The sequence below is a fragment of the Muscardinus avellanarius genome, assembly GCF_963383645.1.
Source record: "Muscardinus avellanarius genome assembly, chromosome: 16".
Classification (NCBI taxonomy): domain Eukaryota; kingdom Metazoa; phylum Chordata; class Mammalia; order Rodentia; family Gliridae; genus Muscardinus; species Muscardinus avellanarius.
This window is the reverse complement of record NC_137802.1, coordinates 33913631-33939254: the sequence shown is the minus strand read 5'-3', so window position 1 is coordinate 33939254 and position 25624 is coordinate 33913631. Positions and strand designations below refer to the sequence as shown.

The 25624-nt window shown below is 39.6% G+C and overlaps 1 protein-coding gene and 1 pseudogene across 2 annotated transcripts in view; both read left to right on the top strand.

Annotated features, from left to right (window-relative positions):
• Positions 1-25624, top strand: part of USP32 (ubiquitin specific peptidase 32) — a gene marked incomplete at both ends in the record, with an annotated part of 179685 nt that overhangs the window by 92421 nt on the left and 61640 nt on the right. Inside the window, 6 exons of the mRNA XM_080712815.1 lie at positions 1780-1911; positions 5850-5957; positions 9791-9906; positions 10269-10331; positions 12802-12885; positions 16948-17009. Coding sequence (XP_080568941.1) covers positions 1780-1911; positions 5850-5957; positions 9791-9906; positions 10269-10331; positions 12802-12885; positions 16948-17009 — 565 coding nt within the window. The remainder of the gene's footprint in view (positions 1-1779; positions 1912-5849; positions 5958-9790; positions 9907-10268; positions 10332-12801; positions 12886-16947; positions 17010-25624) is intronic.
• Positions 8603-8767, top strand: LOC308275313 (annotated as a pseudogene). The gene has a single exon. The product of its transcript is annotated as an uncharacterized misc_RNA (transcript).

Genomic DNA, 25624 nt, shown 5'->3' with positions numbered 1-25624 from the left:
AGGGCGGGGAAGCGCCCACCTTAGCTTCCTTTGTCTGAGTCGTCACAGTTCTGCACTGCTTTTTCTCTAATTTCTAGAAATAATGGATTTACATATTTTGTTTTCTAGTCATTTATGCCAGGAGGACAAATCTGACTAGAATGGGGTATTCCCAGATTTATATTTTAGCAGGATCATGTTGTTTGCCATATATTTTTAAGAATAAATACCTTGTATGTATTAGCTAAGTTTTATTTTTAATTCCTTGGAGGGGGAAAAACATCTGAAATGTAATGTTTGGAATGTGCTTGGGTTTTGGTATAGCTTCTGATGAGTGAAGAGAAATACTCATGTTCATGCTTTCAGTTCTACTCCATCTTCTATGTCTTTCTATGTCTCCGTGTGTGTGTGTGTGTGTGTGTGTGTGTGTGTCACTGGGGATGGAACCCAAGGGCATTCTACCTGTGAGCTATACCTCTAACCCTATTTTTTATTCTGTGGTTTTTTTTGTTTTGTTTTCTTTTGTTTTTGGTGGTACTGGGGTTCCTGGAAGCCCTTTTATATTTTATTTGGAAACAGGGTCTCTTACGCCAGCGCGGCTGGCTTCGAACCTGCGCGATCCTCCTGTCTCTGCCTCCCAAGCACGGGGATTACAAGGGTGCGCCACCAAGCCTGGCTTTTATTCTGTATTTTGAAACAGGGTCTCACTGAGTTGTAAAGGGCTTTACTAAATAGTAGCTGAGGCTGTCCTTGAACCGTGATCCTCCTGTCTCAGCCTCCCAAATGCTGGGATTACAAGTGTGCACCACCACACCGGCTCTATGTCATTTATTGATTTTGTTACTTATACTATTCTTTACATTTATTTTTCCGTCTATTCAATAAGTACTAAGTGTATAAGTCAGCCACCATATGCACAGGATAAATCCAACATGGGTCCTACTGTTGTGTTTATAGTCTCACCAGGAAAGGAGATATAGAGAGAGACTTTAATTTCAAGATAGAGGTTGAAAATTAACAAAAATGAAAACAGATAAAAGTGTGGAAAACCCAAAAGAAATGGCTCAAGTTGTATATTACGTGTTGTATTAGATTTAAGCAGCCTAGTTAATGGAAAATTATAGTTTTTGTTATTTTAAAGCCTCTTGCTTTTTTATTTAATTTTTTTACCATGTTAGATATAATAATTTATTTTTTATTTTTTATTTTTGTGGTACTATGAGGTAGAACTCAGGGGCTTTCTACCTCCGGGCTACATTCCAGCCTTATTTTATAATTCATTTGGAAACAAGGTCTCACTAAGTTGCTGAGAGCCTCACTAAGTAGCTGAAGTTGGCTTTGAACCTGCGCAATCCTCCTGTCTCAGCCTCCCAAGAGCTGGTATTACAAGCGTGCGCCACCACGCCCAGCTTAGACATAATAATTTATATTTCAATATTCTGTTTTGTGTGTGTGTGTGTGTGGTACTGGGGATGGAACCCAGGGACATTCTACTTCTGAGCTACACCCTTACCCCTATTTTGTATTCTTTATTTTGAAATAGGGTCTCACCAAGTTGCAAAGAACCTCATTAAGTAGCTGAGGCTGTCCGAGAACCTGGATCTTTCTGTTTCAGTCTTCCAAATGCTGGGATTACAAGTGTGTACTACCACAACCAGCACAGTGTTGTTTTGATAATAATTATTTTTAGTTATTAAATTGAGAAATAACAATATATCCTAGGAGAAATATTATCAGAAGGTATTAATTGCCAAGAAGAGCATGCTGAAGTTTCATAATCTTGTTTGATTTGACTCTCAGTGGAGGAATCAGACATCATTGATCTCGAGAAACGCTATTGGTTGCTGAAGGCTCAATCTCGAACTGGACGGTTTGACTTAGAGACCTTTGGTCCATTGGTTTCACCACCTATTCGTCCATCGCTAAGTGAAGGTAGGAATCATTCCATTTTCTGTTAATGTTCATTAGTAAATTTCCTGAGGAACCCATCTCTTATTTCTCCTCCTCCTCTTCTTTTTTTTTTCTTTTTTCTTTTTTGGTACAGAGGATTAACCCAGGGTGTTCTACCACTGAGTAACACCCCCAGCCTTTCTTTCTTTCTTTCTTTCTTTCTTTCTTTCTTTCTTTCTTTCTTTCTTTCTTTCTCTTTTTCTTTTTCTTTTTCTTTTTTTTTTTTTTTTTTTTTTTGCAGTACTGGAAATAGAACGAGGGGCTTTCTACTCCAAGCTATACCTCCAGCCGTTTTTTATTTTTTTGTGTGTAGGGGGTGTATTGGGGAAACCCAAGGGCTTCCCACTACCTCCTGGCTACACCTCCAGACCTATTTTATATTTTATTGGAAACAGGGTGTCTGTCTCTGTCTCTCTCTCTCTTTCTCTCTCTCTCTCTCTCTCTCTCTCTCATCTCTCTCTCTCTCTCTGGTGGTACTGGGGTTCCTGGAAACCCTTCTATCTCTGGGCTACACTCCCAGACCTGTTTTATATTTTTATTTGGAAACAGGGTCTCTTAAGCCAGTGAGGCTGGCTTCGAACCTGCACGATCCTCCTGTCTCCGCCTCCCAAGCGCGGGGATTACAAGCGTGCGCCACCACGCCCAGCAGGAAACAGGGTCTCACTAAGTTTCTGAGAGTCTCACTAAACAGCTGAGGCTGACTTTGAACCTACAATCCTCCTGTCTCAGCTTCCCAAGTACTGATAATTATTTTTTATTTTGAAGTAGGGTCTCACTAAGTTGTGGAGGGCCTCACTAAGTAGGTGAGGCTGGCTGCATACTGAGATTCTCCTATCTAAGCCTCCCAAGTACCGGGATTACAAGTGTTTGCCACCATGCCCAACTTATTTTTTATATTGAAACAAGGTCTCACTAAATTATTGTGTACTGGCTGCAAACATTTGATCCTCCTGTCTTAGTCTCCCAGTACTGGGATTGCAGGCATGCCTCACCCTGCTCGGTTCCCATCTTTTATTTCTAACCAACACATTTTAACTCTAAAGGGTTATATTCTTGTAGGTTTTCAAGGTTTTTGTGTATAGTATAGTGTTTTGGGAGAAACTAAGATGGAAATTAAGATTGTAGTCCCCCCCCCCCCTTTGTGGGTCTGGGAATAGAACCCAGGGGCATTCGACCTCTGAGCTACACCCCCAGCCCTATTTTTTATTCTTTATTTTGAAACAGGGTCTCACTAAGTTGCAGAGGGCCTCACTAAGTAGCTGAGGCTGTCTGTGAACCGCGATCCTGCAGTCTCAGCCTCCAGAATGCTGGGATTATAAGCGTGCACCACCATACCTAGTTTAAGATTGTAGTTTTGAACTTAATATTCTCCTTGTGTTTCCTTGCAAAAATTAGTTTAGCTTTCTATGCCAAAATATTATTGTGTATAAAATGAGTTTGACAGTAGTGGCACATGCTTGTAATCCCAGTCCTTGGAAGGCTGAGACAGGAGGATCTCAGGTTCGAGGACAGCCTCAAGAAGCAGTGAGATTCTAATCAACCTAGTGAAACCCTGTTTCCAAATAAAATTAAAATAGGACTAGGGGTGTAGCTCAGTAGAATCCCTCAATCTCCAGTACCACAAAAAATAAAATGAGTTTGACCAAGTCAGTGGTTATTAAATTGTACCCTAGTAAGCTGTGTTAGCAGATAGTGCACATTTGGGGTGGTGGTGCTCCCTCTTCTCTATCTTGGGTGTCTCTGCTTTTTTCTTTCATGTAAGATTTCACTACTATATTCCCCAACCCTTCCATAATAAGAATAAGAAACTAAGCCAGGTGTGGTGGTGCACTCTTGTAATCCCAGCGTTCGGGAGGCTGAGACAGGAAGATCATGGTTTGTGGACAGCCTCAGCTACTTAGCGAGGCCCTTTGCAACTCAGTGAGACTCTGTTTCAAAAAATAAAAAATAAAAAGACCAAAAAATAGGGATGTGGATGTAGCTCGGAGGTAGAATGCCCCTGGGCTCCATCTCCAGTACTGGGGAGGAAAAAAAAGAAGAAGAAAAGAAAAGAAAAAAAAAGAATAAGAAACTGCTAGACTAAGATTGGAAATGCAGCTCATTGGTAGAGCACTTCCCTAGCATGTGCAACATTCTGTTTAATTCACACACACACACACACACACACACACACACACACAAGACTACTAGACTAGAACATCTCTCAGGTCTAATCCAGCTCCAGACTTATTACTGTGACTTTAAAAATGAAAATAAAAAGCCGGGCGTGGTGGCGCACGCTTGTAATCCCCGCACTTGGGAGGCAGAGACAGGAGGATCACAGGTTCATGGCCAGCCTCAGCTATTCATAGTTAGGCTCTCTGCAATTTAGTGAGACCCTGTTTGAAAATAAAGAATAAAATATAGGGCTGGGGAGCGGGCATGTTGGCGTACACTTGTAATCCCAGTACTTGGGAGGCTGAGACAAGGAGGATCACAGGTTCGAAGCCAGCCGTAGCTACTAAGTGAAGCCCTCTGTAACTCAGTGAGACCCTGTTTTAAAATAAAGTGCTAAAAATAGGGCTGGGGGTGTAGCTCAGAGGTAGAATGCACTGGGTTCAACCCCAGTATTGCTTAAAAAAATACAAAGAGTAAATATGAATGAATTATATTTGAAATCTGAATGCTTGGGTTTTGCTGGTTGAGATTTTTTTTTCAGTGTTAGATATCAAACCCAGGACCTTGCACATATTACTATGCCCTACCACCAACTTAAATCCCAGTCCATTTCTGAAAATTTTAAAGTTACTTTTGGTCTTTCACTTACCTTCCACTAAGCTTTAGTTTTCTAATCTTTAAACTGAGGACACATTTGGTTTCTTGGGATATATGATCTGTTCTTTCCAATTACCTAGGGTACATCAGAAATACTCATTAGGGAAGCCAGAGCAGATAGCACTCTGGGTTTCCACCTACTTTAACAGTGCAATTATATTTTTACCTTTTTAGAATTGTAGATTGACACATAATTCCATTTAAAAACAAAATATTCTATTACCATTTTATGAAAGTTTAAAAACACCAGATTTGATTATAGATTCCTTTTCATTTCTGGAATTTAAAACATTAATGTGTAAATGATTAAGTGATACAAAGAATTTGCTGTAGTAGAGACTTTGTTTTAGTATAGTGAAATTGTCTTTGCTTTTGTAACAATTTTATGGGAACTTATTAACTATACTATGATATATCTTTGTTTAATTTTTGCGTTTTGTGGGGGGGTTTTGTGTGTGTGTGTGTGTGTGGTACTGGGGATGGAACCCAGGGGCCTTTTACCTCTGGGCTACACTCCCAGACCTATTTTTATATTTTATTTGGAAACAGGGTCTCTTAAACCAGCTGATGCTGGCTTTGAACCTGTGCGATCCTCCAGTCTCAGCCTCCCAAGCACGGGATTACAAGCGTGCGCCACCACGCACAGCTGTTTTGAGTGGGTGTGTGTGTGGGGGGGGGGTGGTAAGGTACTGCGGATTGAACACAGGGGCATTCTGCCTTATGCTATATCCCCAGTGCTATTTTTATTTTTATTTTGAAACTGAGTCTCATTAGGATGATGAGAGTCTCCTACTTGCTGAGACTGTTCTCAAACCTGCAATCTTCCTGTCTCAGACTCCCAAATACTGGAATTACAGGAGTGATCTGAGAGGTATAGAGAGATGTAAACACTAAAAGATTGTAATACATTTTTTTGCTAGGATCATGTTTCAGTTACAATTGTGTGAAAAGAAAAAGAATTTCTGAGACATTGGAAGATAGTGATAAATAGTTTTTTTAATTCTGCCAGTTTATTGGAAAGAATTTTTTCCCTCTCATAAACATGCCAGTATTAACATTAGGATGTTTTCTGGTTGTGATTTATGGTATTGTTTTCTGTTTTATAGGTTTGTTTAATGCTTTTGATGAAAATCGTGACAATCACATAGATTTTAAGGAGATATCTTGTGGGTTATCAGCCTGTTGCAGGGGACCCTTGGCTGAAAGACAAAAATGTAAGTGTGATAAAAGAGTGTCAGAAATATTGCAAACTATATATAGAGGAAATCAGCTTTCATCCATGTAAGATCATCTGTGGATTAAGGCTTGAGTTTTCATAATTGCCATGTTGGCATATAACTAATCTCATATTGAAATTTTACTGAGGTCAGGCTAAGGAAGTAGTTGTTTGTCTTTACTGGGGAGCAGTTGGGAATCTTTGGTGTTAATAATGGTATTTTTCTGAAGAATTTTTAATTAATGGCAAATGAAAGTTTTAAGCATTTGAGAAATATTTTATTTCTAGTCAGAGTATAATTTTATTAAATACTAAAATGGTCTTTTTAATGTAGCTAAAATGTTATAGCATAATTTGTAAAAAATACATTGCATTATTAAATCTTAATGATATTTGAGAAAATGCAGTAGCTTACATTTATTGGGAATTTAACTCAAATATATTTACTGGGGTTGTTTTGTCTTTCTAAAAGCTTCAAAGCCGGGCGTGGTGGCGCACGCTTGTTGTCCCCACGCTTGGGAGGCGGAGACAGAAGGATTGCACAGGTTCAAAGCCAGCCTCAATGGCTTAAGAGACCCTGTTTCCAAATAAAAATATAAAAAATAGGTCTGGGAGTGTAGCCCGGAGATAGAAGCGTTTTCAGGAACCCCAGTACAACCAAAAAATAAATAAAATAAAATAAAGCTTAAAAAATGTTGCCTATTTTGGGTGTTACATTGATATTTTTTATCCTATGTATAATATACTATGATGTACCCAATTGATTTAATACCATAATTATTCTATTATGGGGTTGTATGAAACATAATTTTTAATCTTCAAAATTCAGATTTCTTTTTTTATTTCCTACTGATATAGGATATATTCCAAGCTGGCTCTATAATAAATTATTTTTTGTTGAAATTAATATTAAATAGGGAAGCTGAAATCTCTGCTTCTTATTTGAGGTTAATTATTGCCTTTAAAAGTTGTTTTTTTTTTTAAGTGATCTAACCTCAATTTTATAGTCTTCATAATAAAACAAAGATGAAGATTAGAACTGGATTACTTGGCCCTTTCTCTTCTTATCTCCTTGCAGTTCAGAATGCTTGCCTCTCTTTTATGTTTTTTACTTATTTCTGGAGATTGAGCCCGGAAGCATTCTATCTCTGAGCTACACGTTATACCACCAGCCCCTTTCTCCCCTCCTCCTCCCTCCCTCTCAGACCTGGGGATTGATCTCAGGGACATTCTAACTCTGAACTACATCCCCAACCATATATATATATATATAATTTTTTTTTAACAATACTGGGGATTGAACCCAGGGATATTCTACCTCCAAACTATACCCCCAGCCCTATTTTTTATTCTTTTTTTTTTTTTTCAGGTATGGGGAAGGAACCCAGGGGCATTTGACCTCCGAGCTACACTTCCCGCCCTATTTTTTATTCTTTATTTTGTAACCGGGTCTCACTAAGTTGCAGAGGGCCTCACTAAGTAGTAGCTGAGGCTGTCCTCGAACTGCAATCCTCTAGGTCTCAGCCTCCCGAATGCTGGGATTACAAGCGTGCGCCACCACGCCCGGCTTATTTTTTATTCTTTATTTGGAAACAGGGTCTCATTAAGTTGTGGAGGGCCTCACTAAGTAGCTGAGGCTGGCTGCAAACCAGCAATCCTCTAGTCTCAGCCTCCCAAGTACTGGGGTTACAGGTGTGCGCCACCATGCTCATCTCTGCTTGCCTCTCTTGATAGCCAGCATTCTCTTAGAGTCGCAGTTGTGCTCAACACACTTACACCTCAGCACAATCTTCTCTGTAGTTTTGTCCTTTTTCCAAATTATTGGCTCAATCTGCCCACCACAGCCACTCTGCTTCCTGTCTTAAAGTCGTTTTCCCTGTACATGCAGGAAATCCTTGCCCCTGATGTACTAATGGATTGATGTTGGCTACACTTCCTGTAGAATGTCCGACGGGTTTTCAGAACATTCACCATATTTGCGGAAGCATTATCAGCATGGAAAGAAAGCTAAAGCTTTTAAATTTTTTGTTTTGCTCTTGAACTAATGGAAGTTAACAAACTAGAGTGGTTCATTTGGAGTTAATTAGCCAAATGCTAAATTTCCAATTCTTAGAATATTTTATATGAAGTTTGAAGAGTTGAAATTGTCCTTGACAAAGTAATTGAATGTGTATTTGTTGCATCGGAGAAGTGGAAGCAGGCTGCCTTTACATTAGCTTGTCATGACTGGTTCTCACTGTAAATGAGGTAATTTAAGCATAAATGAAGCAACTCTGTAACAATAATCAGATTTTTTTCCCCTCTGTACTGGGGATGGAACCCAGGGTCACTCTACCTTCCAGCTACACCCTAGCCCTATTTTTTATTCTTTATTTTGAAACAGGTCTCACTGAGTTGCAGTGGGCCTCACTAAGTAGCTGAGGCTATCCCGAATTGCTATCCTCCTGTCTCAGCCTCCCCGGCCCAATAATCAGTTTTGAGTATTAGAAATTAACTTAGGCCGGGTGTGGTGGCACATGCTTGTAATCCCAGCATTTGGGAGGCTGAGACAAGAGAATCATGGTTTGAGGACAGCCTCAGCCGCCTTCGGGGAGCCGCCCCCACCCTCCCGGCCCAGGTACACAGCCACCGCTTCGACTTGCCATGGATCCCAACTGCTCCTGTGCCACCGGTGGCTCCTGCAAATGCAGAGTGCAGATGCACCTCCTGCAAGAAGAGCTGCTGCTCCTGCTGCCCAGCGGGCCGTGCCAAGTGTCCCAGGGCTGCATCCGCAAAGAGGCATCAGACAAGTGCAGCTGCTGTGCCTGATGTAAGAGCCCGGCTTCCACCTGTAAATAGAATGACATGATCCTGGATTTTTTTTTTTAACTACTCATTTCCTACATTCTTTTTCTATAAAATAAGTTTTTGACAATAAAAGTTATTGACTTAAAAAAATAAAAAAGGGCTCCACTTAGGCCCTTTGCAAATCAGTGAGACTCTGTTTCAAAATAAAGAATAAAAAATAGGGCTGTGAGTATAGCTCAGAGGTAGAATGCTCCTGGGTTCCATTCCTAGTATCCCCCTCCCCAAAAAGAAAGAAAGAAAGGAAGAAAGAAAGAAACTAACCTAAGGGAGTTGGGGATGTAGTGCAGATTAGAGTGCTTGCTTAATATGCCTAAGGCCCTGGGTTCACTCTCTAGTACTATGAACAAAGGAAAAGAAGAAAAGAAAGAAAATTAACTTAAGGACTTGCATTACTTGTAAGCTAGTAATTATAATATCTATAGTATATTGACTTATTCCTTTCCTTTCCTTTCCTTTCTTTCTTTCTTTCTTTCTTTCTTTCTTTCTTTCTTTCTTTCTTTCTTTCTTTCTTTTTTTTTGGTGGTATTGGGGTTCCTGGAAACACTTCTGCCTCCGGGCTACACTCCCAGACCTTTTTTTTTTTTTTTTTTTTTTGAAACAGGGTCTTTCTTTTAAGCTAGAGAGGCTGCCTTGGAACCTGCGTGATCCTCCTGTCTCCACCTCCCAAGCGAGGGGATTACAAGCGTACGCCACCATGCCCGGCTTCTTCCCATTTTTTAAGGAACTTAGCTCTAAATTTGACTGATAGGTCTCTCTAACCTGGGTAATGGTATAGAGGTAGATTCATGAAGTTGATGCATAAATTTTTACAAGTTCCAAAAATGAAATATATATATATATATATATATATATATATAATAGTCTGCTACTAATGAGAACTACTTCATAATATACTTGCTTAAAAAAATAAGTAATTGTAAAACTAAACGTATTGTACTCCAGAGTATAAAAATAATTCTCCCCCATACTTTTCTTTTTCATTAGTTTGCTTCAAAGTATTTGATGTTGACCGAGATGGAGTTCTCTCCAGGGTTGAACTGAGAGACATGGTGGTTGCACTTTTAGAGGTCTGGAAGGACAACCGCACTGATGATATTCCTGTAAGCTTTGATTGTTTACCTTTTATTTCACATATACTTTCAATAGGAAAATGGAGTGAACCATTTAAGAGAGAGAAAAGCATTTATTAATGCTTTTAGTTGCTACATTATGCCACTCAGAATATTCATAGCTAAACATGCAAAATTGGGAAGAGAGTTTGGCTTGTAAAGATTAAAAATCTTATCGCATAAAATAAGAATGAAACAACAGGAAAATTGTCTTTTTTAAAGCAATATGACAGTCTTTCATGATAATTTAAAAAATGCTCGACCAATATACATTATATACATTAGCTACTGAATAATAAAAATTCTATTTCCTTACTCTTTTCTAATTACTATTTTGGGTTGTTGCTTTCAAGGAGTTACATATGGATCTCTCTGACATTGTAGAAGGCATATTGAATGCACATGACACAACAAAGGTGAGTCTAGTTATGACTAATTTTTTTCTAAAATAGCACCTCCTCTAAATAGACATGTTTAGCTTATAAACAAGTTCAAATAATTCTTCTGAATTATTCCCAGAAATACTTACCTGAATGTGTAGTTGAAATACTTCCACGTTATCTCTAAAGGTATCCATTCCATAGCTGGGCGTGTTGGTGCATGCTTGTAATCCCAGTACTTGGGAAGCTAAGATAGGAAAATCACAGGAACAAGGACAGCCTCAGCAGTTTCGGGAGGCTGTCAGCAACTTAGCAAGACTCTGTTTCCAAATTAAAAATATAAAATCAGTTTGAGAGTATAATTCAGAGGTAGAATGCGTTTGGGTTTAGTCCCCAGCAATGTACACAAGCGTGCTCACATACACCATCCTTTGGGGGCGGCAGTACTGGGCATTCTACCTCCAAGCTATACTCCCAGTCCTATTTTTTATTGCTTTTGTGTGTGTGTGTGTGTGTGTGTGTGTGTGTGTGTGTGTGTGTGTGTGTGATACTGGGGTTGGAACCCAGGAACTTTTCTACCTCTGGGCTACACCCTCAGACCTATTTTTATACTTTATTTGCAAACAGGGTCTCACAGAGTTGCAAAGGGTCTCACTAAGTAGCTGAGGCTGTCCTCAAACTATGATTCTCCTGACTCTGCCTCCCAAATGCTATTATAAGCATGCACCATTATGCCCGGCTGCCCATCCCCTGTTTAAACCACTCTTTGGAGTCTTATATAAGAAGTAAGCACAACTCTTAACATCTATAGTTTATTTTTTTATTTTTATTTTATTTTATTATGTGTGTGTGGTACTGACAGTGGAACCCAGGGGCTTTCTACCTCCGGGCTATACTCCCAGACCCATTTTATACTTTATTTGGAAACAGGTCTCACTAAGTAGCTGAGGCTGGCTTTGAACCTGTGCAATCCTCCTGTCTTAGCCTCCCAAATGCTGAGGTAACAAGCGTGCACCACCACGCACGGCTCTTTTAAGTATTATTTTGAAAAGAAAAATTGTTTAAAAATTAAATATTGTTTAGGACTAGTCCTAATGGCAATCAGTAAATATTAAGTTGAGAAAAAATAAAATCCATTTACAACTCTAGCTTTTATTAAAATGTTATATATGATTTACAGTGAACATTAATTATTACTCAACTCTCAGAATAGGAAATGGGATTTTGACCACCATTATACATATGATAAATCTATGTGGTAATATCTAGCATTCCTTTTTATGATGTTTCTTTCTTTGGACAATACTAACGTATTTTTACCATGCAAATTGTTTCTTTGATCCTTTTGAAATTATTCTTTAATTTAGGTATGTGATATGGGGGAGCCTTCAGATTTTTGTTTTTGTTTGGTTATGTTACTGAGGATTGAATACACAGGTGTTCTACCTCTGAACTGTACCCTCAGCCCTTTTTTATGTCTAGACTGGGTCTTGCTAAGTTGCCTAGGCTGGTTTCAAATTTGCAATTCTTCCATCTCAGCCTCCCGAATACTAGTAGTACAAGTATATGCTACTGTGACTGGCTGATCTGTTTTTCATATCTGTGATTTGTTTCTTAAATATTTGTATATGTTTGATTATATAAAAGAACCAGATTATCATAAAAACCTGGCAAAATAGTGTTTTATCATCTTAAGAATTTTATTTATTTTTTTTGTTGATATAGAAAAGTGTTTATACCATGTAATTTTCCCCCCCCCTGGTACTGGGGATGGAACCCAGGGGCATTCTACCTCCTAGCTACACCCCAACCCTATTTTTAAATTCTTTACTTTGAAACAGGATCTCACAGAGTTGCAAAGGGCCTCACTAGTTGAGGCTGTCCAAAAACCACAATCCTGTGTCAGCCTCCCAAGTGCTAGGATTAAAAGCGTACGCCACCACAACTGGCTATATCATGTAATTTATTATACACATCAAGTTGCATTTGTACTTTTTTTGTGTTATTTCCCAGGTCTTATTGTAGAAAGAATATCTGTGATAAGTGCTTTGTTACTATTAACTGCTTGAACAAAATTACAAGTCGAATTTATGTTTTGTGATATTTAAATTAATGCTAGTTGGACTACTTTCAAGTGAACACATAGCATCTATGACAAATTACTAGTTTACTTTTAGAAACATGACTAGTAGCCAAGCGTGGTAGTGCATGCTTGTAATCCCAGCATTTGGGAGGCTGAGACCAGAGGATCACAGGTTCGTGGACAGCCTCAGCTACTTAGTGAGGCCCTTTGCAACTCAGTGAGACCCTGTTTCAAAATAAAGAATAAAAAAACAGAAATGGGATATAACTCGGAGATAGAATGCCCCTGGTTTCCATCCCTAGTACTGCAAAAAAAAAAAGAACCATGACTAGTATTAATTTAATAAACCAGGCTTATTCAGATGCTGTTAAAAAAAAAGGTTGGGTTCTTAATATGAAATCTTTTTTAATATATCTCTTTCAGATGGGCCATCTTACCCTGGAAGACTATCAGATCTGGAGTGTGAAAAATGTTCTTGCCAATGAGTTTCTGAATCTCCTCTTCCAGGTATGGGTTTAAAGTAAATAACAAGCCGGGGGTGGTAGCACATGCTTGTAATCCCAGCATTTGGGAGACTGAGACAGTAGGAGGATTGTGGTTCGCGAACAGCCTCAGCTACTACTTAGGCCATTTGCAACTCAGTGAGACCCTGTTTCAAAATAAAGAATAAAAACTAGAGCTGGGGGTGTAGCTTGGAGATAGAATGCCCCTGGGTTCCAGTCTCAGTAATGCAAAAAAAAAAAAAAAAAAAAAAAAAGTTAATAACAGCCAGGCATGGTGGTGTATACTTGTAATTCCATTACTTGGGAGGTTGAGACAGGAGGATCGCAGGTTTGAGGACAGCCTCAGTAACTTAGTAGACTCAGAAACCTAGCAAGATCATATTTTGAAACAAAAACTAAAAAGGGGTGAGAGCCGAGCGTGGTGGTGCACGCTTGTAATCCCAGTACTTGGGAGGTTTATAATCCCTGTACTTGAGATAGGAGGATCGCACAGGTCCAAAGGCAGCCTCAGCTTCTTAGTGAGGCTTTCAGCAACTTAGTGAGACCTTGTATTCAAATAAAATATAAAATAGGTCTCGAAGTATAGCCCAGAGGTAGAAAGCCCCTGGGTTCAAATAAAATATAAAATAGGTCTCGAAGTATAGCTCAGAGGTAGAAAGCCCCTGGGTTTAATTCCTAGTACCACAAAAATGAATGAATGAATGAATGAATGAATGGGATGAGGATGAAGCTTGGAGGTAGAACATCAATAGGTTCAATCCCCAGTACTACACACAAAAAAAAATTAATGACAGGTAAGGAAGGTAAGTAATACCAGTAGCACTATATCGTTTCCATAATATAATAATTAGAACTCTTATATATAAAGCTGGGCATGGTAGTGCATGCTTGTAATCCCAGCATTTGGGAGGCTGAGACAGGAGGATTGCAGTTTGTGGACAGCCTTAGCTACTTAGTGAGGCTCTTTGCAATTCAGTGAGACCCTGTTTCAAAATAAAGGATATAAGGCCGGGCATGGTGGTGCACGCTTGTGATCCCTGCGCTTGGGAGGCGGAGACAGGAGGATGGCGCAGGTTCAAAGCCAGCTGCGCTGGCTTAAAAGACCCTGTTTCTAGGTAAAAATATAAAATAGAGCCGGGTGTGGTGGCGCACGCTAGTAATCCCAGCATTTGGGAGGCTGAGATAGGAGGATCGTGGTTCGTGGACATCCTCAGCTACTTAGTGAGGCCCTTCACAACTCAGTGAGACCCTGTTTCAAAATAAAGAATAAAAAATTGGGCAGGGGGTGTAGCTCAGAGGTCAGATACCTCTGGGTTCCATCCCCAGACCCACAAAAAAAAAAAAAAAAAAGAATAAAATAAAATAGTTCTGGGAGTGTAGCCCGGAAGTAGAAGGGCTTCCAGGAACCCCAGTACCACCCCCCACCAAAAAAAGGATATAAAATAGGGTTGTAGGTATAGCTTGGAGGTAGAATGCCCCTGGGTTCCATCCCTAATACTGCAAAAAAATTAAAAAGAATTCATATATATTTGTGTATGTGTATATATATATATATATGTATGTATGTATGTATGTATGTATGTATGGCCAAGCCTCTGGGTTCCATCCCCCAGTGTCAAACACAAAAAATGAAGATTGTAATTTTTATCAAGAGATACTATTAAGATATAAAGAAAGATAACCCATGAAGTCAAAGAAGATGTTTGTAGTACCTATATTCAACAAACAACTGATATCTAGGGCATACAAAGAACAAAAATCTGTAAGAAAAATAGAGTTCAATATAAAAATGTGCAAAGAACTTCAGTGAGTACCATAAAAAAGAGAATTTCTAAATACCTAAAATATTTATGAAAAAGGGCTAATGAGCTGGGCATTGTGGCACACGCTTATAATCCCAGTACTTGGGAGGCTGAGACAGGAAGATCACAGATTCTTGGCCAAGCTCAACTACTTAGTGAGGCCCTCTGCAGCTTAGTGAGACCCTATGAATCGGAGCCTGCCGAGGGGTTAGGCTGATGCCAGGGCCAACGGCTGGCATCAGAGCCTGACAGGAGGCAAGGCCGCTACTGGGGCCTCGGAGGCTGGGATCGGAGCCTGCCGAGGGGTTAGGCCAGTGCTGGGGCCAGCGAGGCTGGTGTCAGGGCCAGCGAGACCAGAATCGGGGCCTCCCATGAGGCAAGGCTGCTGCTTGAGCCAGCGAGGTCTGAATCAGTCCACCGGGTAGCCAGGCCACTACTGGGGTCGTCAAGAGTGGGATCAGTACTTGCAACGTGGCATCCGCAGAGAAATATCGCAGAAAATAAAAATCAGATGCTTCCTCTAATCAGCAATAACTAGGAGGAAAGGGGCAACAGGAAGAGGTTGAGCTATAGAAAGGGCCCTATAGTGAAGCAACTAAGGTGACCAATCATAGGGTATGGAATAGGGGAGGATGGAGCCTCAAAGCGCAGGAGGTACATAAACAAATGTATCAAAGTTAATCACCAAACAAGCATGGGATCGAGGGAGGGGGAGGGGATGGGATGGGGGCTGGATGAGGGCTAATTGGATGATGTGTGCTTGTATATCCTCTCAAGTCTTGTACTCCAAAGTGATATATGACTATAATGCACCAATTAAAAAAATAAAAATAAAGAATTAAAAATAGGGCTGGGGGTATGGCTCGGATGTAGAATGCCCCAGGGTTTCATCCCCAGTACCGCAAAAATGAAGGAAGGAAAGAAGGAAGGAAGGAAGTTGGTTGGTATCTTAAGTTATCTTGGAAATATATATTCAAATCACACCTGAAATACCACTGGATAATATCAGAATTATCTGATAACATCAGAATTGTTAGTTTTGAAGTGATATGAAATATTTTTGATGATAACAAGTGGAACATCTCATATATAGTTGATTAGACTATAAATCAATATAACCACTTTGGAAGTTGACATTATTTGTGAAACATGGACATGTATGCATTTGCTATGACTCAGTAAGTCCATAAACTCCAGATATATCTATAAAACTTATTCACTGTTCACCAAACGACATATGTTCTTATATGGACTGTGTTATACCCTAAAACAAAACATGACCTAAATACCTCTAACAATAGTTGAATAAATAAATTGCCTTATATATATCAAGTGATATACTTTACAACAGTGAAAATATACTATGTGGCAGCATTCTTTTAAAATACATAGTTTTGGCCAGGCATGGTGGCACACGCTTGTAATCCCCACGCTTGGGAGGCGGAGACTGGAGGATCGCACAGGTCGAAGCCAGCCGCACTGGCTTAAGAGACCCTGTTTCCAAATAAAATAGTATAAAAATAGGTCTGGAAGTGTAGCCTGGAGGTAGAAGGGTTTCTGGAAACCCCAGTACCACCAAAAAACAAAACAAAAACAAAAACAAAAGAAAAGCCGGGCATGGTGGCGCACGCTTGTAATCCCAGCATTCGGGAGGCTGAAACCTAGAGGATCGCGGTTTGCGGACAGCCTCAGCTACTCAGTGAGGCCCTCTGCAACTCAGTGAGACCCAGTTTCAAAATAAAGAATAAAAACTAGGGCAGGGGGTGTAGCTCAGAGGTCGAATGCCCCTGGGTTCCATCCCCAGACCCGCAAAAAAAAACAAAAAGAAAAGAAAAGCAAAACATAGTCTCTCGGGATGAGAATAAAGGTCAGTGTAAGGCACTTGCCTAGCATATGAAAGGCCCTGGTTTTCAGTCCCAGTTGGTTAATGGGGAGGGGAAGGCATAGTATCAGTGAAGTATTTTGAGAAGTACTTGTCTGCTTTTTTTCCCTTCCACTTTAATTCCCCTTCCCTTTCTTTCACTTCTTCTTCTTCACTCCTTTCTCCTCTGTCCTCTTCCCTTCCCTTCCTTCTTCTCTTAAAGATTTGGAAGTTTACCCTCACGTAAAAACAAAACAAAGAGCTCAAATGAATCAGTAATTCATGTGAAAACTATTGCTAGTTCAGACTTCATATGAAAAAGGGATCTCATGTGGAAAATATGAAATATGTGCAATCTAGTACTTGGCACAATCAATAAACTGTATTTATCATTTTCCCTTAGGTTTGTCACATAGTTCTGGGATTAAGACCAGCAACTCCAGAAGAAGAAGGACAAATTATTAGGTAAATTTGTAGTTTCAGTCTCTGTTATTGTTTTGTTTGTTTTAAATTATTTAATTGAATTTTTTGTGTGTGGTACTGGGGATGAAACTCAGGGGCATTGTACCTCTGAGCTACACCCCCAGCCCTATTTTTCAGTCTTTTCATTTTTGAAACAGAGTTTCACTAAGTTGTGAAGGGCCTCACTAAGTAGCTGAGGCTATCCATAAACCTTGATCCTCTGGTCTCCACCTCCCAAATGCTGGGATTACAAGCATGTGCCACCACACCTGGCTATTTATTTGAATTTTCTAATACCTAAAATACAAAATACCTTCCGAGTCGAGTGTGTTGATGCACACTTGAAATCTCAGCATTTGGAAGACTGAGACTAGAGGATCATGGTTCGCAGACAGCCTCAGCTACTTAGTGAAGTTCTTTGCAACTCAGTGAGACCCTGTTTCAAAATAAAGACTAAAAGCCGGGTGTGGGGGCGCACACTTGTAATTCCAGCATTTGAGAGGCTGAGACAGGAGGTTTGAGCAAGTTCGAAGCCAGCCTCAGCTACTTAGGCTCTCAGCAACTTAGTGAGACTCTGTTTCCAAATAAAATAGGAAATAGGTCTGGAAATGTAACCCAGAGGTAGAAGGCCCCTGGGTTCTACCCCCAGTACCACCAAAAATAAAAAATTAAAAAAATTAAAAATAGGGCTGGGGGTGTACATCAGAGCCCCCTGGGTTCCATCCCTAGTACTGCACTAAAAAAATAAAAATAAAAAATAAAAATAACCTTCTGAGTCAAGGATCTGGATTAATATATAAATTTAGTTCTATTTAGTTTCAAAATTGCACTAGGAGCTAAGCCAGGCATGGTGGCATACACTTGTAATTCCAATACTTGGAAGGCTGAGACAGGAGGATCCATGTTTATGGCCAGCCTCAGCTACTTATTGAGGCCCTCCGAAACTTAGTGAGACCCTATTTCAAATAACGAATAAAAAATATGGCTGGGGGTATAGATTGGAGGTAGAATGCTCCTGGGTTCAATTCCTAGAACTACAAAAAAAAAAAAAAAAAAAAATTTAAAAATGCCCTAGGAGCTAAATATGATGACACACTCCTGTGATCTCAGTACTTGAGAAAGGCCAGCCTTAGCAATTTATTGAGACCCTGTTTCAAATTAAAAATAAAATTTTTTTTTAATTTAATGAAAAAAATAAAAATGAATAAAAAATATGAAAATAGTGCTAGGGGTGTAACTCAGAAGTAGTCCCCGGCTGGGCGTGGTAACACACACACTTGTAATCCCCACACTTGGGAGGTAGAGACAGGAGGATCGTGAAGGTTCGAAGCCAGCCTTGCTGGCTTAAGAGACCCTATTTCCAAATAAAAAAAGTATAAAATAGGTCTGGGAATGTAGTGCGGAGGTAGAAGGGTTCCATCCCCAGTACTACCACCAAAAAAAAAAAAAAAAAAAAGTAGCCCCCTGGTTCAATTCCCAGGACATGCTAAAACAACAACAAAAAACTGGATTGGGGCTAGGAATGTAGCTCAGTAAGAATGCTTGCCTAGCTTTTGTGAGGCTCTGGATTCAATTCTCAGCCCTGAAAAAAAAAAGTTACATTAAAGTTGAAGTGAAGACGGGTGCGGTAACTGACACCTATAATCCCCAGCATTTGGGAGGCTGAGACAGGAGGATTGCATTTTTGAAGACAGCCTCAGCAGACAGACGTTCATTAACCTAGCGAGACCCTATTTCAGAAAAGAAAAAAAAATAATGCTGAGTGTGTAGCTGAGAGGTAGAATGCCCCTGGGTTCAATCACCAAATGAATTCTAAATTTTCTTAAATAAAAATACATTCTATAAAAAATAGCCTTTGTTTGTTTGTTTTGGCAAGGCCAGGATTTCTTGAGTTGTTTGACAAGGTCTCAGTGAGAGGAGGACTCCTGCAAAGCAGAAGGATGACGATTAAGCTTACATTGACCCTGTTTTTTATTCTGTGACCTAATTGGATTATTAATCAAGCCAAATGATCTGGTGGTCTCAATGAGACATGCTGTTCTTTGCATATGAAGATGTTATGGGAAAAAGGGATTAAGAAACCTGGGAATGCCGGGCGTGGTGGCGCAGGCTTGTAATCCCCGCCCTTGGGAGGCAGAGACAGGAGGATCGCACAGGTTCAAAGCCAGCCGCGCACGCTGGCTTAAGAGACCCTGTTTCCAAATAAAAGATATAAAATAGGTCTGGGAGTGTAGCCTGGAGGTAGAAGGGCTTCCAGGAACCCCAGTACCACCAAAAAAAAAAAAAAAAAAGAAACCTGGGAATTGCTCAGAAATTCATAAAATCTCAAGTAGTAAGAATATGACTAGTAGAAACTGAAACAATTAAGTTGTTTATAGATGCTAAGTCTTTTATAGGAAAAGCCTGACGTGATTTCTACAAAATTAATTAGGCCAGCTTATATGATTAAAGAGTATACATGGTTGCCATTTCAGGGGGCCAGAGCTAATCAATACATAGCCCCCCCCCACCACCACCCTTTATAGGAATAGTAAGGATGACGAATGGATAGGAAGGGAAAATGGGTTTTGGCACAAAAATAGACTTGTGCAGAGATTGGGTAGGCAGGGACCTCTGTCCTGCTCAATAAAGCATAAAATAATTCTCTTAGTAGTAAACAATTAGTAGGTATTATAGAAAATTAGTGTAGACATTGTATGTTAGAGAAGTAGAGTAAGTTTAGTGAGGGTTTGGTGGTTGGGTCAGAATAAGTTAATAGAATACCTAGTGGTCAAAATAGCAGATAAAATTACAGTTAATTTTAGAAATAGAGACAATAAATCTAGCATCTCGTAGTAGGATAGGATAAGTTTTAGTTAAAGTTTATTATGTGTGATGTAGAGTAGTAAGTTTTATAGGTCACCTTATAACAAATTAATTAAAAAAACAAAACACAGGAAAAACAGGCAGCTTCAAGGTATGCCTGCTATGTGGAGTTTAGGTTAACAAAAAACTAAGTGAAAAACAAAGTACATATAATGTGGTTTTGAAAAACCAAATTAAAAACAAAATATGTATGATGGCTTGCTGTAATCTGTCAGATTCATGTATAAGTAAAGTATATTCTAGGGCATAGGCAGAGATCCCTTCAATTTCACCAACCCTACATCTCCTTCAAAACCCCTGGACTACCTGAGACTGGACCCAGGCCACATTTCTTGTGGAAAATTAGAAAGTATAGTTAAGAAATATACACCCATAGCATCTCCATTCATAGATAATTGACATTGACATTTTTTACATTCACATGCCTCTTATATGAATGCCCAAAATGTTTGTAAAATTTCACATAAATGAACGTCTACATCCTCATTTCTACTATGTTAGTAAAACCCTTCTTTAACATAATTTTATATATACAATATAATTTTATATATAATATAATTTTATATAATTGACTCTAGTAGCTCTGTTGATCCTCCACTATCTTTATTTTATTTTATTTTTTGCAGTACTAGGGATGGAACCCAGAGTCTTTCTACCTCTGAGCTACACCCCAACCCTATTTTTTATTCTTTATTTTGAAACAGGGTCTCACTGAGTTTTAAAGGGCCTCACTAAGTAGCTGAGGCTTTCCTTGAACCACAATTCTCCTGTCTCAGCCTCCCAAATGCTGGGGTTACAAGCATGCTCTGCCATGCCTGACCTCCACTGTTTTTAATTAAGCATATTGGAACTATGTAGTGATAAAAGTCTACATGTCTTTACCTAAGGATTTACTTAGGATAATTACTTATGGTGAAACCTCTGGGTAATACTTTTGTATTTATTACTTGGTTCAGTTTTAAACATCTTAAGTAGCCAGGTGTGGTGACACACACTTGTAATACGAGTACTTAGGAGGCTGAGACAGGAGAATCACAGGTTCACAACCAGCCTCAACTACTTAGTGAGGCTCTGCAACATTGTGAGACCCTGTTTCAAAATAAAGAATGAGCCAGGCATGGTGGCGCATGCTTGTAATCCTCGCGCTTGGGAGGCAGAGACAGGAGGATCACACAGGTTTGAAGGCAGCCGCACCGGTGTAAGAGACCCCGTTTCCAGATAAAAATATAAAATAGGTCTGGGAGTGTAGCCCAGAGGTGGAAGGTTTTCCAGGAACCCCAGTACCACCCCAAAAAAAAAAAAAAAAAAAAAAAAAAAAGAAAAGAAAAAGAAAAACAGATTGAGGCTGGGAGTAGTGGCACACACTTGTAATCCCAGCATTCGGGAGACTGGAGGATGGCGGTTTGTGGACAGCCTCCACAGCCAACTCCAAGTTTTTAAATGGTTTTTTAAAAATTAGTTATTTCTTAAAGAATATTTAAAAATAGTTATTTAATTTTCATCCGTAGGAGACTCTCCTGTTAATAATTTTATATGTTCTTGACAATATAGTCTTGATAACAATTTTTACTAAATTTCCTCATATCCTCAGTGAGCTCTAATGTTGCTTACATATGTAAGATTTCATACATATTCAGGAGACATGATAGAGGGCCTTGGCTCTCTGTTCTGCGCATCATGTGTGTGTGTGTGTGTGTGTGTGTGCGTGCGCGCGCTTGGAATTCTCCCAGGGGCATTCTATCTCAGAGTTACATTCCCCGCCCATTTTATTATTTATTCATAAACGGAGTCTCATGAAGTTGCTGAGGTTGGCTTTGAACCTTTAATCCTCTTGTCTCAGCCTCTCAAGTACTTGGATTATAGGCATGCGTCACCATGACCGCCTTGTTCTGTTCATCTTGAATAAGAAGGCTTGCACAAACAGAAAGCAAAAGCCAAGAGACTATTTAAACCTGCTTGAATTTTTTTTTTTTTTTTTTTTTTTTGCGATACTAGGGATTGAACCCTGGGACATTCTACTTCTGAGCTACATCCCCAGCCCCATTTTTTAGTTCTTAATTTGCAACAGGGTCTCACTAAGTTGTGTTGCAGAGAGCCTAAGTAGCTGAGGCGCTGAGGCTGGCCGCGAACCTGAGATCCTCCTTTCTCAGCCTCTAGAGTAATGGAATTACAAATGTATATACCACCATGCCCACCTAACCTGCTTGAATTCTTAATGTGTTTCCAAAAACATGTACAGATCCATCCGAAAAGGGATCTAAGTGTAACTGGCTTACAGCATTCTAACACAACCTCTTGTCAATCATTAGAAGATCAGTAAGTTAGGCTCACTCTAAGAAAGCCTTTCTTAAGAAACAAAAGTTAATAGAAAAGAATAACAGGAAGAAACCAAACAAGGGTAAGACACTGTGCTGAGAGACAGACTACAACATAGTCTAGAAAGTCAGCAAAACAAAACACATAGCTGGGTATAGTGACACACACATGTAATCTAGTACTCGGGAGGCTGAGACAGGAGGATGACATGTTTAAAATCAGCCTTGGCAATTTAGCAAGGCTCTCAGCAACCTAGTGGCACCCTTTTTCTAAATAAGAAATAAATTTGGGCTGGGGGTCTATCTTGGAGGTAGAATGTCTCTGAGTTCAATCCCTAGTACCAAAAAAAAAAGGGGGGGGGATTAGAATCCAGAGTTAAGCCGGACATGGTGGCACACACTTGTAATCCCCTTGCTTAGGAGGCGGAGATAGGAGGATTGCACAGGTTCTAAGCCAGCTGGCTTCTAGACCCTGTTTCAAAAAAAAATAGGAAAAAGAATCCAGAGTTAATAAAATATATTATCATATGTCCAGTTTTCAATAAGAAAAAATGATAAGACATTAATTAAGACAGAAAAATGTGAACACATGCAGAGGGTATAAACCATTAATGGAAACTCTTTCAGAAGTGGTCCCACATGTTGGACATTGCATACAATGACTTCACAGCAGGAATTACTCTATCAACCTAAGAATCTCAGAAGAGAGAAGAGAGGGAGAAGGGGGCAGAATATTTGAAGAAATATTTGCTTCCGGGCGTGGTGGTCACGTTCGTAATCCCAGTATTTGTTGGCTGAGACAGGAGGATAATGGGTTTGCACCCAGCCTCAGCTACTCAGTAAGGTTCTCTGCAACTTAGTGAAACCCTGTTTAAAAAATAAAGAATAAGCCAGACGTGGTGGGACACGCTTGTCATCTCAGTACTTGGGAGGCTGAGACCGGAGGATCTGGGTTCCAGGCCAGCCTCAGCAAGTTAGGCCTTCCACAACTTAGTGAGATCATGTTTCAAAGTAAAGAATAAAATATAGGGCTGGGACATAGCTCAGAGGTAGAATGCCCCTGGGTTCAATCTCTAGTACTGCAAAATAAATAATAAATAAATATAAAAAAAGAAGGGCTAGGGGTATAGCACAGAGGTGGAATGCCCCTGGTTTTAACCTCAATACAAAAAAAAATGAAAACTACTAAAAATAGACTTGATATACATTTGATGATACATTGAAAACATTTTTGTATCAAAAATGTTCAGATGGTCATCAAACACAAGAAAAGATGGACAATGTAGGCTGGGCGTGGTGGCACACGCTTGTAATCCCAGCGCTTGAAAAGCTGAGACAGGAGGATCGTGCAGGTTCAAAGCCAGCCTCAGCTACTTAGTGAGGCTCTCAGCAACTTAGTGAGACCCTGTTTCCAAATAAAGTATAAATAGGTCTGGGAGTATAGCCTGGAGGTAGAAAGCCTCTGGGTCCCCCCCCCCACCCAGTACCATAAAAAAAAAAAAAAGAAAGAAAAGAAAAGAAAAGATGGACAATGTAACTGGTCATTAGGAAATAGAAATCAAAACCACAGAAAAATACTGCTTCTTACACACGAGGATAGTTATAATTTAAAAAGTGGAAAGTTCCATAAGAAACAATGTGGAGAAATGTGGGAATCCTCATACAAGTGAAAATGTAAAATTCTTCCTGTACGGTGGAAAGCAATTTGATAATTTCTCAGCACAGAGTTATAATCCAGTAGCTAAGTATGGTGGTATACCTGTTATCCCAGTACTTTGGAGGCTGAGACAGGAAGATCACAGGTTGAAAGATAACTTCTGTAATGTAGCGAGATTCTTAGCGACCTAGTAAGACCCTTCTTCAAGTAAGAGGGGGAGCTCAGAAGCTACTTGCCCCTGGGTACAACCCCCAGTACCACAAAATAAAATAGCCAGGCATGGTGGCACACACTTGTAATCCCAGTACTTGGGAGGCTGAGACAGGAGGATCAAAGTTTGAGGACAGCCTCAGCTACTTATTAAGGCCCTTAGCAACTCAGTGAGATTGTTTCAAATTAAGTATAAAAATATAAGCCGGGCGTGGTGGCGCACGCTTGTAATCCCAGCATTTGGGAGGCTGAGACAGGAGGATCGCGGTTCGCGGACAGCCTCAGCTACTTAGTGAGGCCCTCTGCAACTCAGTGAGACCCGGTTTCAAAATAAAGAATAAAAAAATAGGGTAGGGGGTGTAACTTGGAGGTCGAATGCCCCTGGGTTCCATCCCCAGACCCGCAAAAAAAAAATAAATAAATAAATAAATAAATAAATAAATAAATAAATATATAGGGCTGGGGGTGTAGCTCGGAGGTAGAATGCTCCTGGGTTCCATCCCAATACTGAAAATAAAATAATAAATTCCAGCAATTCTATTTTTAAGTAGATAAATTCCACTGCTAGATATAGACCCAAAGAATTAAAAATAGGTACTCAAATATTTGCACACAACATTCATAGCACCACAATTCATAGTAGCCAAAAAAGTGAAAATTGTATGCCCATCAGTATATTAAGGGATTAAAAATGATATATACATATCTGGGAATATTAATCATAAAGTGGGATGGAGATAACAGATTTTGTTATTTCATTTATGCAAAATAGGTAAATTCATAGGCATAAAAAGATTGGTAGGTGTTAAGGGCTGGGGAAAGCAGGTAATGGAGAATGACTGACTACTTATTCAATAACTATTTGATATGTATGAAAATGTTTTGGAATTTAATAATTATGGTTGTTTAACCTTTTCATTGTAATAAGCATCACTGAATCATATACTTTAATTTCCTGTTACATGCTTTTTAGCCCAAACATAAATATTTCTTTGAAAATTACTACTGGAAGCTGGGTACACTGGCACATGCCTGTAATCCCAGACAGAAGGATCGCAGGTTCAAGTCCAATGCACAAAATTTACTGAGACCCTGTTTCAAAATAAATAATAAAATAAGGCTGGAGGTGTAGCTCAGAGCAGAATGCCCCTGGATTGTATCCAGTTATTGCTCCCCCCAAATACAGTTTTACATAATATCATGCCTACTTTAATGGTTATAATAGAAACGACTGTAAATAACAATAATGTGAAGAAACTAGAACGTTGACACATTGCTGATGGTCATGTTAAATTGGAAACTGGTTTGCCATTTTCAAATGTTGATCAGCTATTAATGGCTAAATATATATATGGTATATATATCCTTTTTCTTTTATTCTTTATTTTGAAACAGGGATTCACTAAGTTGTGGAGGGCCTGCGCGATCCTCCTGTCTCCACCTCCTAAATGCGGGGATTATAAGCGTGCGCCATCACGCCTGGCTCTTTATTTTAAAACAGGGTCTCACTGAGTTGCAAAGGGCCTCACTAAGTTATAGCTGAGGCTGTCCGCGAACCGCGATCCTTCTGT